Source organism: Polyodon spathula, chromosome 27 (genome assembly GCF_017654505.1).
Source record: "Polyodon spathula isolate WHYD16114869_AA chromosome 27, ASM1765450v1, whole genome shotgun sequence".
Taxonomy (NCBI): Eukaryota; Metazoa; Chordata; class Actinopteri; order Acipenseriformes; family Polyodontidae; genus Polyodon; species Polyodon spathula.
The window spans coordinates 5,178,030-5,194,575 of record NC_054560.1 but is presented as its reverse complement, the minus strand read 5'-3'; the positions used below and the strand labels follow the sequence as shown (position 1 = coordinate 5,194,575).

General features: G+C 42.8%; 1 protein-coding gene across 2 annotated transcripts in view; it reads right to left on the bottom strand.

The window, feature by feature from the left end:
* LOC121301427 (lysine-specific demethylase 4B-like) overlaps positions 1 to 15,534 on the bottom strand; it is a 69,144-nt gene extending 53,610 nt beyond the window's left edge. For both annotated transcript variants that reach the window (XM_041230816.1, XM_041230817.1), the window contains exons 1-5: positions 15,409 to 15,534; positions 7,630 to 7,790; positions 6,967 to 7,142; positions 6,092 to 6,206; positions 4,973 to 5,166 (exon numbers count right to left, since the gene is read on the bottom strand). In XM_041230816.1, the coding sequence (XP_041086750.1) occupies positions 4,973 to 5,166; positions 6,092 to 6,206; positions 6,967 to 7,142; positions 7,630 to 7,790; positions 15,409 to 15,436 (674 nt within the window). In that variant the 5' untranslated portion in view covers positions 15,437 to 15,534. The remainder of the gene's footprint in view (positions 1 to 4,972; positions 5,167 to 6,091; positions 6,207 to 6,966; positions 7,143 to 7,629; positions 7,791 to 15,408) is intronic.
* Positions 15,535 to 16,546: the final 1,012 nt, after the last annotated feature.

Below are 16,546 nucleotides of genomic sequence, written 5' to 3'. Positions count from 1 at the left end.
CGTCAAAGAGTGGAAGGTTCATCCGTGTGAGTAAATGTACTTTTAACAACTGACAGGGAAAGATTAAACTCTCGGGGAACTCAGGAGTTCTTTTAAGTTTTAATCTAAAACCACTTTCCATTTGGAAGACACTGGAAGACTTTATTCACACTGTCAAACTTTCTCAAAGAGCTAGAACCACCTAAATGACATGTACACACTTATGTCTTACAGATCTGCTTTAATAATAATCTATTTTTATATAGCGCCTTTCATAGTGAAGCACCATCACAAAGGAGGGTAAGTGACTTGCTCAGGGTCACACAGTGAGTCAGTGGCTGAGCTGGGATTTGAACAAACCTGTTTCTTTAACCACTGGACCACACAGCCTCCTATTAATGGTCTTAAATACTACTGCCACAAGCAGCTCAGCTATTTTTTGTGTTAACCAATGTAGTCATGACCCAAGACTTATTTAACTGACGGGCTCTCCCTCCTGTCTGCTAGTGTGTGTCCGAGTCAGTTTGTGTTAAACCCGAGTACAGTTCTGGAACACTGCAGGTTGCATTTAATCTGAACAGCGCTGGTATCTGAAATGAACACATTGCTATTAAACAAACACCTCTTCTTGCTCAGCTTCACCTTATAGCATGTTCTATTTTTCAAGCCCCCGCATCTCGGGGACTTCAAAAAACAGAGAGCCTTAAAGCATACCCCTGCGGTCTCAAAAGGCTTCTCTCAGAGTTCAGCTGGTACACCAGAGTGAAACGAATAACCTGTCCCCCTGCAACTCTCAGCTCCAAGCGGGTGAAAGAAATGGCACAGTGATGGTTTGTGGTATTTCTTACATCTACTGCTTTAAAAAAAAAAAAAAATAGCTAGGATGCGATGATGTAACCAGAAAATGATATACAAGACGATTATCAAATAGGAAAAATACATTAGTTGAGATAAACTGATACTTCAGACCACTACAAAAGTTGCCTTTCAATACTCTCAACACTATAGACCTAGTACCCCTGTATTTCATCATATTGGGCAATGCTTATAGGAGTCAAAACGCTCCAGTATTAAAAACTGGTGCTGTTTGAATAGAATAGATTGATTATTATTACTGGAAGAAGAGATGAATGGAAAGGATCCACACAGAAGAGAGTCGTACAGCTGTGTGTAACCGCAGTGCAAACTAACCCTTCAGTCCACAGCTGCCTTGAACTTGCACAGTAACAAAAAAGAAGAAAATAAAACAGGAAGAAAGCTGTTAGCAGACGAGGGCCTTGGTGCGTGTGAAATTGATTTCTCTTTGTGGTTTGTTTTTGGGAAGATGACAATATCACTTAATTTGTATTCATTTATCCTCTCCCCCCCCCCCTGCGTGTGCTTCGTGATTTTTGCAGTGATTTATGGATTAGTTCCGGTTTGCCTAATGAAACAGCCAAAATGATAAAACGAGGGACACCGACTATGCTGTTCCTGCTAATGGGTTTGGAAATGCTAAATATTGACGGATGAAGTGGGGCTCTGCAGGGGGGTGGGGGGGGGGAGTCATGCAAATAAAATATTTTTCAGAATCTGAACAGCTAGTTTATTTTACTAAAATTTCGTGAACTCTGACAAGCTCTGCCAATTATACGCTGCCCCCTAGGAACCACTGGTCACGGTCGACAAGGACCTGGATTCGAACCTGCAATCTCCTGGCTATAGGACACATCCTGCACTCAACACAGAGCACCTTTACTGGATGCGCCACTCTCAGATTTAACATTATTAAGAGCCGTTTATACATTCACAGTGCATTAAACCAGAAGCCTGCTTGAAATCCACAAGCACATATCAGCTAAGTGGAATATAGTCAGCTATTTGCCGTTAGCTATGCACACACACACACACACCATATTCTCGTATCAAATCAATTTAGCCACATTGCCACCTGCTGGCTATTCTGCCTAACTGCAGCTCCAACATGGTGATAATGTGCAGCATGCATTTTTTTTTTTACAAACAGCTTTCTTAATGTCAAGGCCGGTACTGATTTACTTAATGACTGCGGTATAGATGATGCATGCAGAGTCTTACCAATAAAACAGCTGCTGTACATTATACAGCAAACCAAAATAAATAAATAATAAAAACTAGAACATCCAGACCCAAAAATAAAGAGGAAGGTAAAATTAATGCTTTTTAATCTCCAATAAAACGTAGTTCAAATTTTCGTCGAGATAGAATCTATCTGCATGGCGACTAATAACACTGACAGTTTGATATCTGACCGTTTCCCACCCAGTCTGCTCCAGTGCAAGCCCCAGCTAATACAGTAAACCCGCTGCTCAGCAACACTACTGTGGAAGAAAATCATTCACCACAAAGCAATGAAACCTGTCATTTAGAGGCACTAATGCGACAGGCAACAGGACTCCCCACCTAGAATGATAAAACACCTTGCAGCGGACACAGTCAGCTTTACCTTACTGGAATTGCTCAAAATGCCTCATTTGGACACGGTCTCGGAAATACTGCCTTGCAAAAGCTGCATGGCATTTTTCAAACTCAGGAAACTGACTTAATAAGCTGCAATTAAAAGAGCTAGATGGAACTGTTCAAGGACTTGACTGGATGAGCCACAGCAAAGCAGTGCTGGTTTCAGGAATCCCAACCGCTTTCCCTTGACCAGAAGAAGCTTCTTTATCGGCCTGTCCGCACAGGTTTAATCACAGCGAGATTCGACAGCTAACAGTGGAACCGCTTTCCAACATATAAATCAAACAGGGCCATGAGTTAAAAAAAGAGACTACATCAGAAAAAGCCATAAAACAGATTACAATTGGGGGGGGGGGGGGGGGGGGGGGTAGAGAAAAGCAAAACAGCTGATTCGCCCTTCCAGTATCACATATATAACGAACAGCGCTCCTGTCATAAACCTGCCCAAGGAGACAGAATTACACCGAGCCAGTGAAACCACATCTCCTGGTCCCAGGACGGGCGTGTGTCACACACTCTCCAGCCGCTCACTGGAGCTGCAGACAGCAAGTCACTCAGCTTGCCAATGTCTTGCACTGCTTCCTACACTGCAATTGTATCTGCCAGGATGCTTCCTGGTGGTTCAGGAGGCTTCTTCCAATCCTATTAAAGACCAGAGCTAGGAAGAATCGACTCTACTACAGTATTTTTTATTTTTTTTTTTTACACTGCCGTTGCTATTTTAGGCTGTCCGCGATGATTTTGAGCGGTTCTCTGTTCCATTGCTCCAGTACTGAGTTTAGTTCTCTTCTCTATCTGTCTTTACCTGGCTTGTCTGGAGAATCCTAAATGCCAGGACTGAACAGCATTTCAACTGTGCTAGCTCCGCCTCCTCAGCCTAGATATATAGGTAATGCGTGGGGGTGGAAAGGTTACACGGTCACATGATTTGAACAGAATGAGGCCGTCTGTTAGTTGCAACACTTTATCCACACAAAGCCAGGGCAGTTTTAGGGAATACCGAACCCAGGACAAATGAAGAGCAATTTTCAACAAGTAATTCAATACATTTGAAGCTATTAAAATAATACAGATGTCTGAGATATCGTGTTTTCCACACTTATTTTTCTTGGGGTTTTCCTGCTAGGCTTCATTCATTCCTTCTTCCGGGATCTCAATCTATGACTCTGATTATATGAACCCCAAAGACTCCCCTTCACTTGGGCTGAAAGGTCTGTGTAAGAATCCAGTAGAATTGCATTTGGATCAGTCTGGTTCTTGGGTATCAAACCCAATCCAGACCCTGACATCCCCACTCCAGTACAGAGCTGGTGGTGTCTGCAGAAGCAAACGAACGCATCAGCTAATCAGCATACATTACATCTCCAACACAGGACAGGAACACTGCATGAAAAATGCTGAGAAAAAAAAAAATCTTATCTTCCAAGTGTGGCCATGGGCACAAATGATTTATTAAGAGGTGCATGAATGTCTACAAGCTGCATTTCTACAGACACCCTTTCCACGGGCTTCTGCCTGGCCGAATTATAGCAAGTCTCATTTTTCCAAAGAGGATTATTATTTATTTTGAAATACTGTTATTTATATATATAAAAATTAAACAGTAATCTCAGCACTTTGCTATACCACAGCTCCCTCCAGTGACTACGAAGAGACACTACAATGACTTGTGTCCACGTATAAAAGCACACTGGGCTCTATATAAAACCCTACTTTACCAGGACTGTCTCCGAAAACCTGCATGCACAAAAACAAAGGTAGCTAGCCCTAGAGGACTGGATTCAAAGCCAACCTGACGGCCACATTTGGTGGCTCCTCTCCCTTCATAAGAGACATTAAATGATCCTCTAAAAATGACCGTGACTTAAAATCACGAGTTTGCGATTCCTCCTCACTCACACTGTTTTCCGTCGTCTTTTTAAAATAAAGCCACTCCACAATCTGAATATTCTCTGCAGCTTTAAATGAAACTCGTTGGTATCGCGATTGTCGTAAGTCGTTAATATCGCGCTTCGCGATAATCCTTCCAACCCTACAGCGAACATGTTTCTAATATCCCCAATGCATTACCTAAAGCACCTTGCTTTAAGAGCTCTAACTGTCTGCAGGAGCAGGAGATCCCAACCAGCTGGTAAACCCGGCTCAGTGTTTAGCATCTTGGGACCAGATGCGGGGCTTCTATTAGAGCTCATCGGATTTAGTGCCTCATGTCGGGGGATTCCAATCAGGAAATCACAAAATCCTGGATTTGTGTGTCGGACGTACAGAGAGGGGGCAGAGGCACTGATGAGGTGATCAAAAATGCCTAAATGCACACAGACTATCACAAGGCTTGGAAAAAAATCGGAAAATTAGTCCATTTCCTTTGGGTAACGCTTCTGTAATTAGCGTTGTTTTTTTATGTAATAGCAGGTAGACGGGAGAGAAGGGGAGGGTGCAAGCCTGTCGCGATTCGCACGCAAGCAAGCAATAAACGGACAGGCAGCAGCCAGTGGGGGGGGCGGGATGGGCTCACCAGGACTTGGGCTCTCCGAAGTGCAGGTAGTTGATGCTGTACAGATCCATGTCCTCAGTGTGCCAGGCGAAGGTGGTCTTCCACATTCCAAAGTACAGGTAGGGGGTGTTGACTCCCTCGATCACGATGCCGCACTCCTGCTCCACCATGTCCAGCAGCGTGTTCAGCTTGCTGATGTTCCACTCCCGAATGCCCTGCAACGCAGCACAGTCACACACACAGCTCGACAGACACCCGGCAGCCACTAGAGGCCACTGTTCTGCATGTATAAAACTAAGTGTAAGGATGGCTCCAAGTTCACCAAGACACTATAGTTTTGTTTTAACTCATGAATTTCTGGTACTTAAAAGAAGAGAGATGGGTCAAAAAGCTACCTAGATGCATTACCAACTACAAAGCACACAAAGAGGATCCTGCTGTGCAGCATTTCCTGAAATGTACTTATTTCGTTCTTATTGGGTTATGGTTTTCATTTTTCTTTCATTTATCGTTTTCTTTCACTGGGTCTTAATTCTGTCACCCTTAAACCATCTCCAAAAACAGAAACCACTTAACATTCCCAACACAGTGTGCCAAAGGAGACTTGCTTCTAGTTTGAATACAGAATCTGCGCCTTTCTGAGAAGGCTGCAGGGCATGCCTGTCTCCACTAGGTGGCAGCAGATACATTTCATTAAAAAAAAAAAAAAAAATGAATTTGTAAATGTATGTTCTCTTCTGTGGCGAGTCAATATCATTTAAATACCTACTTTGTCATATCATTCCATAGTCTGCTAATTTCCTCTCTCCTTTACGGGAGTATTTAATCTTTTCCAAAAAGGAAAAAAAGAGAAATATACCAGCATGTTGTTAAAGATGTTCGATGCTATTGTGAACACCAGCATGCAATTAACTGTATAACAAAAAACCAATAAAATTCTATAAATACATGCTAATGTTAACCCCAAGCCACCTAGCAATTGGATGAGCAGTTCTCCAGATAATTGCAAGGTGACACTTGGACGTAGGTGTGTATGACTGCCTCCACTATATCCCCTTTGCAAAAATATGTATGTGCAAGTCCACGGTTTTTAGTTTTCCCAACAGAAAAAGCTAAACTAAAACCTTCTCTGCAACTCACTTTGTCGTACAGAGATCCGCTGATGTCAGCTCCATAGATGGGGGACACAAAAGTCAGGTTCTTCCAGTATTTCCTCTCCAGATCCTCAAAGTCCTGGTGCCGAGGGGGGCAATATCTGCGCACAAACCAGAGCCAAGGTTACTGCCAGATTCAAAGTCTGCATTCCCTTCCGCAGCTATTCACAAAAGACGGCCTGGAATCAATCCAGTCCACTGTGTTCACCTTTTGTTTCATGCAAACGTATTTAAATTTTTCAGGTAGCAAGTAAACCAGACAGCTTATCAGTACTGTTAGGGAGCAGCAGTCAAAAAGGACAAGGTTGTTGTACAATGGAACTGGGGCACAAGTTCAATAAATCTGCACCAGTAAGTTATTTGCGTGAATTCAAAAAATGACTCCTGTGCACCTACCACCAGCAGGACTTTGACACAGCACGCAATGCATATTGACGTATATAATTCCAGCAGATGGTCACACCACAGCACATTGGAAAACATGTATGATGCAAGGGAAAAATCACTGGTTTCTTCCTTCATTCGAAGCAGAAAGAAAAGCTCTCATAAAAAAGCATTTAAATGTTTTCTAGTCGTCGTTGTTTTTACAAATCATTCCGACTTGCTTCAGCAGGGATGAATGGGGACCTGAATCCTCTTAAAATACACAAGGAAACGAGCGCATGCTCAAACAGTTTCTTCTGAAACACAATGGAGAGCGACTCTGGCATCACGAGGAGGAAACTGACCGTTTGGATGACCAGCTCCAACCCGTCAGTAAATTTTAAACCCTGTTTCGTGCAAAAAAAATAAACACATTTATTTGTGGGACACATAGCTTAACCTTAAAAGGGTTTTTAGGGGGGTTCAGGCTGTACATACTTGTCACTGTTAGCCAGCTTGCGGTACTCCCCCACAGTCACAGGCTTCTTCTGGATGTTGTACTGTGTGAAGAGCCCGGACTGACCCGTCACCACCTGCACGATGGGCGCCGGGATCACCATCTCATCGATCGACTCGTACGACTGCCGCGGCCTCCACTCCTTGGGAGGGATTACCTGGGTCAGACAGAGAGAGACTGTGTGTGTGTGTGTATACATGCGTTTATACTGCAGTCATACATACTGGAGTGCTTCCCACTATGGGCTATCAGTTACAAACAGAGCTACACCCTTCATAAAGCTACAGCTACTGCCAAGAGTTTCACATCACTTAACGAGTTTTAGGAATGAAAGTGCCAGTGGAATGGGTTATGGTGCAGATGGTAGACTTTGTAAAAAGGGAGCCTTGGAAAATAGGTGGAGCAAGTTTAAAACCGACATTGTAAAGTTTAGGAAATGAAACCAAATCTAAATGGAAATGCAATTTCAGATCTCTGGTTCAAATGCATCCACGTGCCCTGGGACAGTTACAGTAAACGCGGGGCACTGCTGGTATCGTTTTTAAAAAGAAGTTAGCAACTTAATAAGAACACACAGCTAGATGGACCGCTAGCTAAAGCTTATAACTACACTGAAATCAGATGCATTGATGGGGAGTGCTTACCTTGGCCAGCCCTGCTCGGTGCGCTCCCTGGGACTCGATGTACGCTATGTATTTCTCGAAATCCCGGAATTCCTCCATGGTGGGCCGGAACGTCATGATCTTGCAGCCCGGATTCTGGGCGTTGGGGCTGGGGTTCTCCGAGCCCATGCCTACAGCCAGTCCTGAAATCAAAACGGACAGCAGGAGTGGTTCAGCACAGCGTAGACAAAGTTACAAAGCAGGAGGGGCCGGTGCTTTGAAACCCATCGTTAATGGGGCTCCCGTCTTTCTCTGGCTGAAAATACTTCAAATGAAAAGAAAAAGAATTATATATTTTAATCCTAACTTGTTGCATCCCAGTTCATATTGTATTCTAGCAGTATTATTTGCAGTTAGTGTAAACTACACTATTTAAATATTAATCTTGCACTGTAACCCTGTACAGTCCTGACCTGCAACACCTCTAAGTCACCTTGGATGGAGGCACCTGCCAGCTCAATAAATTGTGGGATTCGATAACATTACCGGTTCTGATGAAGAGGAAGCACACTTGTAAAAAGGTGTTTAGCACACATTTTTATTTTCTATTTTGACCCAGCCAGCCGGTACGTAACTCCAAAAGACTTTCTTCTCATGAAAATAGAATTCGTAAATTAATTTGTCTAAACCAAGCTCTCTGGAACCCCCGAGACACTATCCCACATGAAGAGAGTTGACTTAATGAACCTAATTATATTTCCACTGTACCACAGATAACGTCGTGCAGTGAGTTTAGCAGCACCCCCCACAGGAACAGCTCTGGGAGAATGCTAATAAAAGCAGCACTACCCCCCTCCCCGGTGGAATATGTAGTCCCAGGTAAGGGAGACAGGTGATGCTCACTTCACCCGGACCAGGCTAGAGAACATTCGCTCCCCATCAGTTTCCATAGAGAGTCGCTCCCCATCAGTTTCCATAGAGAGTCCACAGTAATTGCAGCCCACAGCTCACCATGTGCAACAGCCTTTTTGGAAGCAAAACAAAACTACCAAGTCCTGCTTCAACCCCATTACCTCTGCAATCGCCCTAGACAGTACCTCCACGGCAGTGTGTCCCAGTATTAAAGAAGTGACAACCAAGACTTTATAACCCGGATTCTCTTATTAGCACTGCAAAAGTTACAGATTCTAGAATGTATGGTAGATTTTTTTAAAAAAGGGGGAAGGGGATTCTTGCTAGATGGCGGGAATGGAGGTTGCACAATGAGTCGGTATGCAAGATAACAGCAGTAATACATGGGTGTGCGCACACCCACGTTTCCCCTGAAGGATGTGAAGGTATGAAAATGTCAGCTGTGGAAATATTTGTATACATTGAGAGCTGTGGTTTGTTAAGTCAAACCTGTTGCCATTACAATTAATTCCAGCATCATATACCTGCCAGCCAGTATCAGGTAGGTGAATACAACCACTACAGATACCCCCAGTCAGTTTCAGTGTGCATGCCTGTGCTCAGCACAACGACAGTATCTAAAGAGGGGTGATCCTTTAGATGGGAATACCTTACAATGCACTTAATCAAATTCAAACGATGTTACTTGCCATCAAAAGGAGGGTTTTCAGGAAAGAACAAAACTGCATTTTGGAAAATTGCTTATGATTCAAGTGCCTGCAAGTAAAGCGTGGGTATAAAATGCACAGGTACAATAGCTTCTGGGCCACATAAAACAATACAGGATTACTGGATCATTTCTAAAATTGCCATTTAATTACAACATATGGGATCACTCTCTCCCCACATGCACAGCCAAATCCCGCTCGGAGACTGAGGATTCTCCCAACACTTGCCATGGTCTCGTTTAGGAGCTGCTATTGGGTAAGGGGTAATACAGCTCAAGAACATGCAATTTCCATTTACATTTTGCATGTTGATTTTATCCCCCAAACCCTTGCCATCAACTTTACTCTGTGCCTGTGATCTTTAATGATGCTTAAAATGCAACCCAGCTTCATGCAGGCTTTAATTGAAACAGCATGTCACGTCTTTAAGAGCAAAAACCACCAGCTCAACTTCAATTTGAACTATTTGTTTTCATTGGATTTTTTCAATGAATGAACCGGATGTTACAATAAACTGAAGCCAGACATACAAGATAACAAGATACAGTCCCACTTTTTTGGCACAAGAAAAAAAAAAAAAAAAGGATTTGAAACTGTTCTGGCTGGCTGGTTATATTTATAAAAAGTTTTATAATAAGCGGTAAGCAATTTTTTTTTTTTTTTTTTTAAATAGGCTCACTCAGTTGATATTTCCCCAAAATAAACCAGCTTGTAATTACAGGAAACACCTGCTCATTAACACCAGCAACAGAGCGCCACCACTGCTCAAGCTGAAAAACTCACCGACATAAACTAAGAGTAACCCCGCCCCGTCCCGTCCCAACAAGCAACACAGAGCTTCAGAACTCTGGCAGGAAAACCATGGTCACCAGAGATTCTAAACAATCCTGCATGGGCAGAGTGTGATAAATGAGAACTGAATCCCCACCCTCAGGGTGGGAGGGCTTGGATAGGCACCCCACCTCTCGGATGGGCGTTCGATTATCACATCAAACACTGCTAATAACGAAAGCTGTAAAAAACAAACAAAAAAAAAAAAAAAATCAGTAGATTGTTGGGAAGGAAAATACATAAAACTGGTTTCAGGAAGCACTAGAGGCTGCTGTATTTGGTTCAGCTGAAATTTCACCAGCACTTTTCTCCTTTCCAGATTATTACATTTCCTGCTCTGCCTCGCCACCTTGATCACAGTCTCCCGCAATCCAAAGCATCCAGTCAAACAAAAGGAAGGACAGATGGAGTCTCACAATGAACTGACACTGGAAACTAATGCAGGAGGAGGAGGAGGGACAGATCGTTTGGATTAGGGGCACAGTAAAGCAGTCAGAGGCTGGAGGTGAAAGGGGGCTGTCAACTGTGAAACAGGGGTCTATTTCAAGATTCTAAAGAGCGGCGGATCTTAATTCCACCGCCCTGAAACTTGGAAAGCTGTCTTTCCCAGACATTTCCTGTGTTTGTTTGAAGAACAATTTTAGGGCAATGATAGATACTGTACTGTTGTCTGGCTGGGACCCAGACCCCGTCCCAAGCACTAGTCACACACAAAACGGAGCTGCTTTGGGACCTGTTAGACTACACAGACACTTCTTTCCTTATGCTTTCGGTATAATGCAAGTTATCTGTGTGAAAAAGGTTTTAAAAAACGTAGCTTTAAATGCTACTGGTGAAATTACAGTACGCATGTCACACAACCCAGACTTCCCAAGACAAAAACAGGAAGAGCAAGCTGATTTAAAAGCAGCAGCAGGTAAGCAGTTTACTGAGTCAAGCAAAGCGCTGACGTTCACAGCAGGCAGCCAGAGGAGACAGCGCACTCCCAACTCCAGGGGCCTTGCTGCAGAGCAAAAGCCTGGGATTTTCCTGAATCCTACCCTAGGCTCAATCCATTGCAGTATAGCACATCTGATATTATCCCTCATTTTGGATGAAGACTTGAAATGTCAGATCTGATTTTCAGCATTCCCTTTAAAAGTCTCCTTCCTACACGACTATCTAAAGTAAATAAATAAATGAAACAAATTCCATAAATTGATTATTTTAAGCAGAGACCGAACAATATCCTCTCCTCTTCTCGCTCCAGCCCGTACTGTATGCAGCTTCTTACACCCAACCTCAGCGGCTTTGAGACTCTAACCGAGAGAGAGACGCTCACTCACGCACTGGGCTGCCTACAGCAGTGTGTAATGCACAGGAACAGAGACAGGCGTCTCTGAACTTTGCCATTACTCTGTGTTGTAACTGAGTGCCCACTCCCTCAAAAAAAAAAAAAAAAAAAAAAAAAAAAAAACTGGATTTTCCACTTTCCTGCTTCCATGTTGTGTTGAAAATGCCCCGCTGCAGCCCCTCTCTCTGTTTGAAGGACACACAGTGTGACAGTAAACAAATATGAGTAAATTATGTATATTTTACAAAAATGTTAAATGATTTTTTGAAAGATATGGTAGTCCATCGCGTATGCGTCTGCAGTGGGACCACAGTAAGGACGGATCTGTAAAAATTCAGGATGAATGAATCCTGTTTCAAATCCCATTATACACAGCTGGAACAATTACTACATTCACACAATTATTGTTTTGAGATTCAGTTATTAGGGAGCTCCCCTAAATCCCATGTTTAGAAAGATGCAGGGTATTAATGCTGGTGACAGAGTAGCCGTCTGCCGTGTGGGTGCGTGCATCCGCTGCTGAGTGACAGGCAGGAGATCCAGACGGCGGGTGAAGTTGATACGCCCCCTGCAGGTGAACAGGATTAATTTACACAACACACTGAACAGCTGACGTGACACTACCAGCAACGGCAGCGCAAGGAGCGCATACAACACAGTGTACGAAAACTTGGGATCCACAATCTCTGAAATAATCTTCTCTGTTTAACAATAAACAAACCCGGGCTACTCGCCCGGTTATATGCGGTTTCGACTTGCTTACTCACTCTTCAGCCAGCCCTGGACCTCTCACACACACACACACATGCTGGCGGATTTCAGCTTCTTCAGCCCGGTTTTGCTGCAGCCCTGAGATGAATAACTGGAGCCTGGACGACCCCTGCCGGAACACACCTACCTGCTGATTACATTCCACACCTGCTAATCACACACAGCAGACAGGCTCTCGCAGGAGGGTCACCTACTTCATTAATTAAATTACTATAAAACACACACTGTTTATAATCTACATTTACACACAAAAACCCTCTGCAAGCACAGGGCTCCTGCCCTGCCACAGTGCTGTATAAACTTCCATTAGTGGCAGTCATTTACACAGCAGCAAATTGCATAGGGTTACGATAATTTGAAAAACCAACAACGTTCAATTGTAAGCACAGCTCGCTTTCCTGTAGCGTTAGTGCTGTACATGTGGGTGACGTTGCTGAAGAGCTTGATCATGGCAGATAAACGTTTAGGACGGACACACGCCGGATTACTAGAATGCGCTCTCATTACAGCTGAGCGGAAAAGAGGTTCCAAAACCATCTGTTCCTGCCCTCATTTAACCTCAACATGCAGGTGTATGCAATATTAGAGCCACTGAAACAGCTTGCTGTTGTTATTTCACACTACATTACTTATTGGAAACTGCTACTATTGCACTATACACGGCGGAAAAGGGAACCTGCGTTGAGGATTTGTGGTGGTCGCTTGCTGCAACTTTAACCTGCAGTGCTCCCAAAGATAAGCTCGAGTTTGCCTCCCGCGACCTCAACTTCGGGAGAAACCAGAAAGTCCTGTAAGTTTACAATTCCTAAATGATAAGAGTTTCAGTTGGAAAGGGGCACCTGTCTGTCATGTAATGCATGCCATATGCTATTACCCACAGAAGTAGGTAATTATAAATGACATATCATATGTAGAATTATTTCTACAAAATTCAAAACCTTGGACACGCCTTCATTACCTACCGCAAGCATCTGGAACATGCCCCATACCCTCCAACCTACAGCAAAGGAAAATGGGTACAATAGTGCGGCTACTACTGACGTTAATAATAACAATAAGGCTAGTGCAAATTTAAGGTAGTTTTGGTTTTTAAACTATAAAAACGATACATTATGAAACACAGCTCCAGGCAGGCATGCTGCATTATGTATTTTTCAGAACTGATCAGTGTGTATTTTAGGGTGGGGGGATAGTTTATTGAGGTAATAGATTGACCTTAATGGTGATTTTACTATGTTTTTTTTTTTCTTTTTGGTAGTACTACTGTATACATTTCAAATTCTAGTGAGATTTCATAGAAGAGCATGAGGCTTGTTTTAAAACACGCCTGTTTTTCATGGGTTACATCATCACAACGAAACAGAGTCACTGTCAGCCTACTCGGCACAGAGCGGATTTCAGAATCCAGTTCACACGACCAAGCTGCGAGGATCCAGTACCAAACAGCTGGTACGGTACCGGAGAAATCAGTTTAGCTGGAAGCTGAACTGCACAGTCGTGTGGCTCTAATTCAGCCTGGCTGCTTAAACTTGAGCCTGACCACCTGACCTCACAATGGTCAAAGACAAGAACATCTATCCACTGCGTCAAAGTTGAACTGCTCCCATTTACTACACTGTGTCGCACACACGTTGCTCAATATTCACAGTAGTCAGGCAGCCCAAATTGCATTTTTTTTTTTTTTTTGTATATAAAAATTGGCCTGTAGAAGAAAAATTTGGGTATATACACTTAAAGAAATGTAGTAGTGCTTTGTATTCCAACATAATAAGGAATTATTCAACAACACAGATACAAAATAAATTGCTATTCATTTCCAATAGGATGCCAATTGCCTTCAAAATAACAGCTGGGTTTAGATTTGAAAACGCTCCGACCTTTACTAACATGTATGCTTTCCCACCAATGCCACTCAGCACAAAACCTGCATATGGCTACAGCACATTGAGCTGAGAGCACTGTGTGTTTTTTGGATGCAGGAATGCCAGGTGACAGTAAGAAGTTGAGAGAACAAAAAGCAGGACTTTCGGGATGCATCTCAAGGCTTCACAACAGAGAAATGTTACATTTTGCATCCCTGCTTTCACAGTAACTACCTGCAACAATTCAATTAACGCACCAGCGGTAGTATCAACCCTGGAATAGGGTTACAAGAATAAAAAATATTTGCACTACATAGTTGTATATAAACAGTGATTCAGTCAAATGTAACCATGGTCACACACTAGAAAGCTGTCCCTATGTTATGCACAATTCAATGCATGTTATCAACGCCATAAGATGTTTAAAGTATAGTACTATATAGATCCGGGCACGGCCTGCAGGCACTGTACATGTCAAAGACATGTTTGCACACATTTTAACAAAACACACATCATAAAAATTACAGATCTGAACACATAAGACCCAAACAACAGACTCGAATATCATATACTAAATCTATTAAAAAAAAAAAAAAAACGAATTTAAAAAATGTTTAAAAATACTGATATTAAATCAACGATATTGATTTTTTTTTTTTTGTTTGTTTAAATGAACAGGAGCCTCATTTAACTTAGCGATCGAAGCGTCGAATAATTAAATGCAACCACTAGTGTAGACGTGCACCTCTGCATGCAAGAAATGTCAGTCAGGAGCAAGCTGTACTACCTACAAATGTATGTTACATTTCATTAACATGAGATTTTGAAACAAGAAATTAAAATAATAATAATAATAATAATAATAATAATAATACCACCAATATACGGCTACAATACTTTCATGGGTCAAAAAAAGCATACTCCTTTTCTAAACTAGCAACACACTGTATTTACATGTAAAAAGACCTGCTTAGGCATGGGGTAGTTTGCATTACACTGCATTTACACAGCTGCAACCAAATATGACAATAATAAGATATAGTTACCGCACGCAAACATGTTTGGCTAACTCGATACATTATTAACCCGTGCAGAGCACAACACGGACCCAATACGCTCACCTCGTTTCTATATTGGTGTGTGTGTGTGTGTGTGTGTGTGTTTTGTTTTTTGTAAAAAAAAAAGAGTCTCAGAGAAAAAAAAAAAAAAAACCTACTTTAAAGATTGGGGCCAAATCCTTCCGATTAAAAAAAAAAAAAAAAAAAAAAAAAAAAGTCAACACAACAACACCGCGACGGATGAAAACAGATCTGTTTGCATTGCTGTTCCCTTCTTTCTTTCTTTCGTTTGTCTGTTTGTTTGTTTGTTTGTTTGAGCAGCATACAACTACGTGAATTATATTTACCTCCCACTTTGCTCCGGTCGTCTCCCATCTTTTCTTTCTTTATTTTGCTCGGTTTCTCTTTCCCTTTACACCCCCGGCCGAACGATTATCGGCCAGTTTACCAGCGAGCGCACCGGGTCACGCCCACACGAGCCATTCCCTCGCTTGATTGGACCGTGTCAGCGCTGGCTAACGCCCGCCGCGGTGCTGATGCGTTATTGGATAGATTCTTTATTTGGCAGGTGCGGTAACCACTGATGAGCTAGAAACGAAGTAATTGGCATGTGAACACAGGCTTTCATTGGCCATTAGAGTTGCTGAGAACCCCTTCCGCAACATTAGTTTCCATACTTCCCTCTCATCGGTCCATCAGAACCGAGCCTTGCAGAACCGAGCGCGGTATGCAACTGCACTACAGCGTGTGCCATGTTGGCTCTTACTGCTCCAAAGTGACCACTTTGCCATGCATGATAGAGCCACAATGGTGCCTAAGTCTACTTTTGAAGTCTTTATTTTAGAGACAAGGGAAGCACATTTTCCATTTACTTGCAACCCTTCTAGCATTTTTTGTTTTGTTGGCATGCAAGGGGTTTGGCAAGCACCCGTCCACATTATCATTTATAAGAGCAGTTTCAGCGAGGAAGGGCGTGTGTTCCGGTCATGTCTCTAAATGCACAGGCTCGCTCGACTGTCAGTCAGTCCTTCGGGGGGTTCGTTTCCATTTTCCAAACTCCGCCTTTCTTTTTTTTTTTCGTGTTTAAATCACGTTTCGGTCGCAATGCAAGCGCGTACACGCAGGTAAGCACAAGCAGCAGCGAGAGTCCGGACTGGCACATGCTAATTGAAATCTCGCAGCCCTATTGTCCGAGACCTCCAGCAGAAGAACCAGGTTTCTTCTTATTGGTCAGCGAAAAGAAGAACACGTCGAACCCATTCATCAGCACATGCAATGATCAAGAGACAAAGAAACATCTCGCCCTATCAAGACGTGAGAAACCCTACACCGGTCATTATCACGCCATTTCAATGCAAAATGTATCGATTGTCCTCGTTTATAAACGCCGCTTTACAGTTAGAGGATGTTTCATGCAGTTCAATTAAATCCAACTGGTGCCTAGTATTCACACTTCATTGGGCCATACATACCAATCCTGTGAAA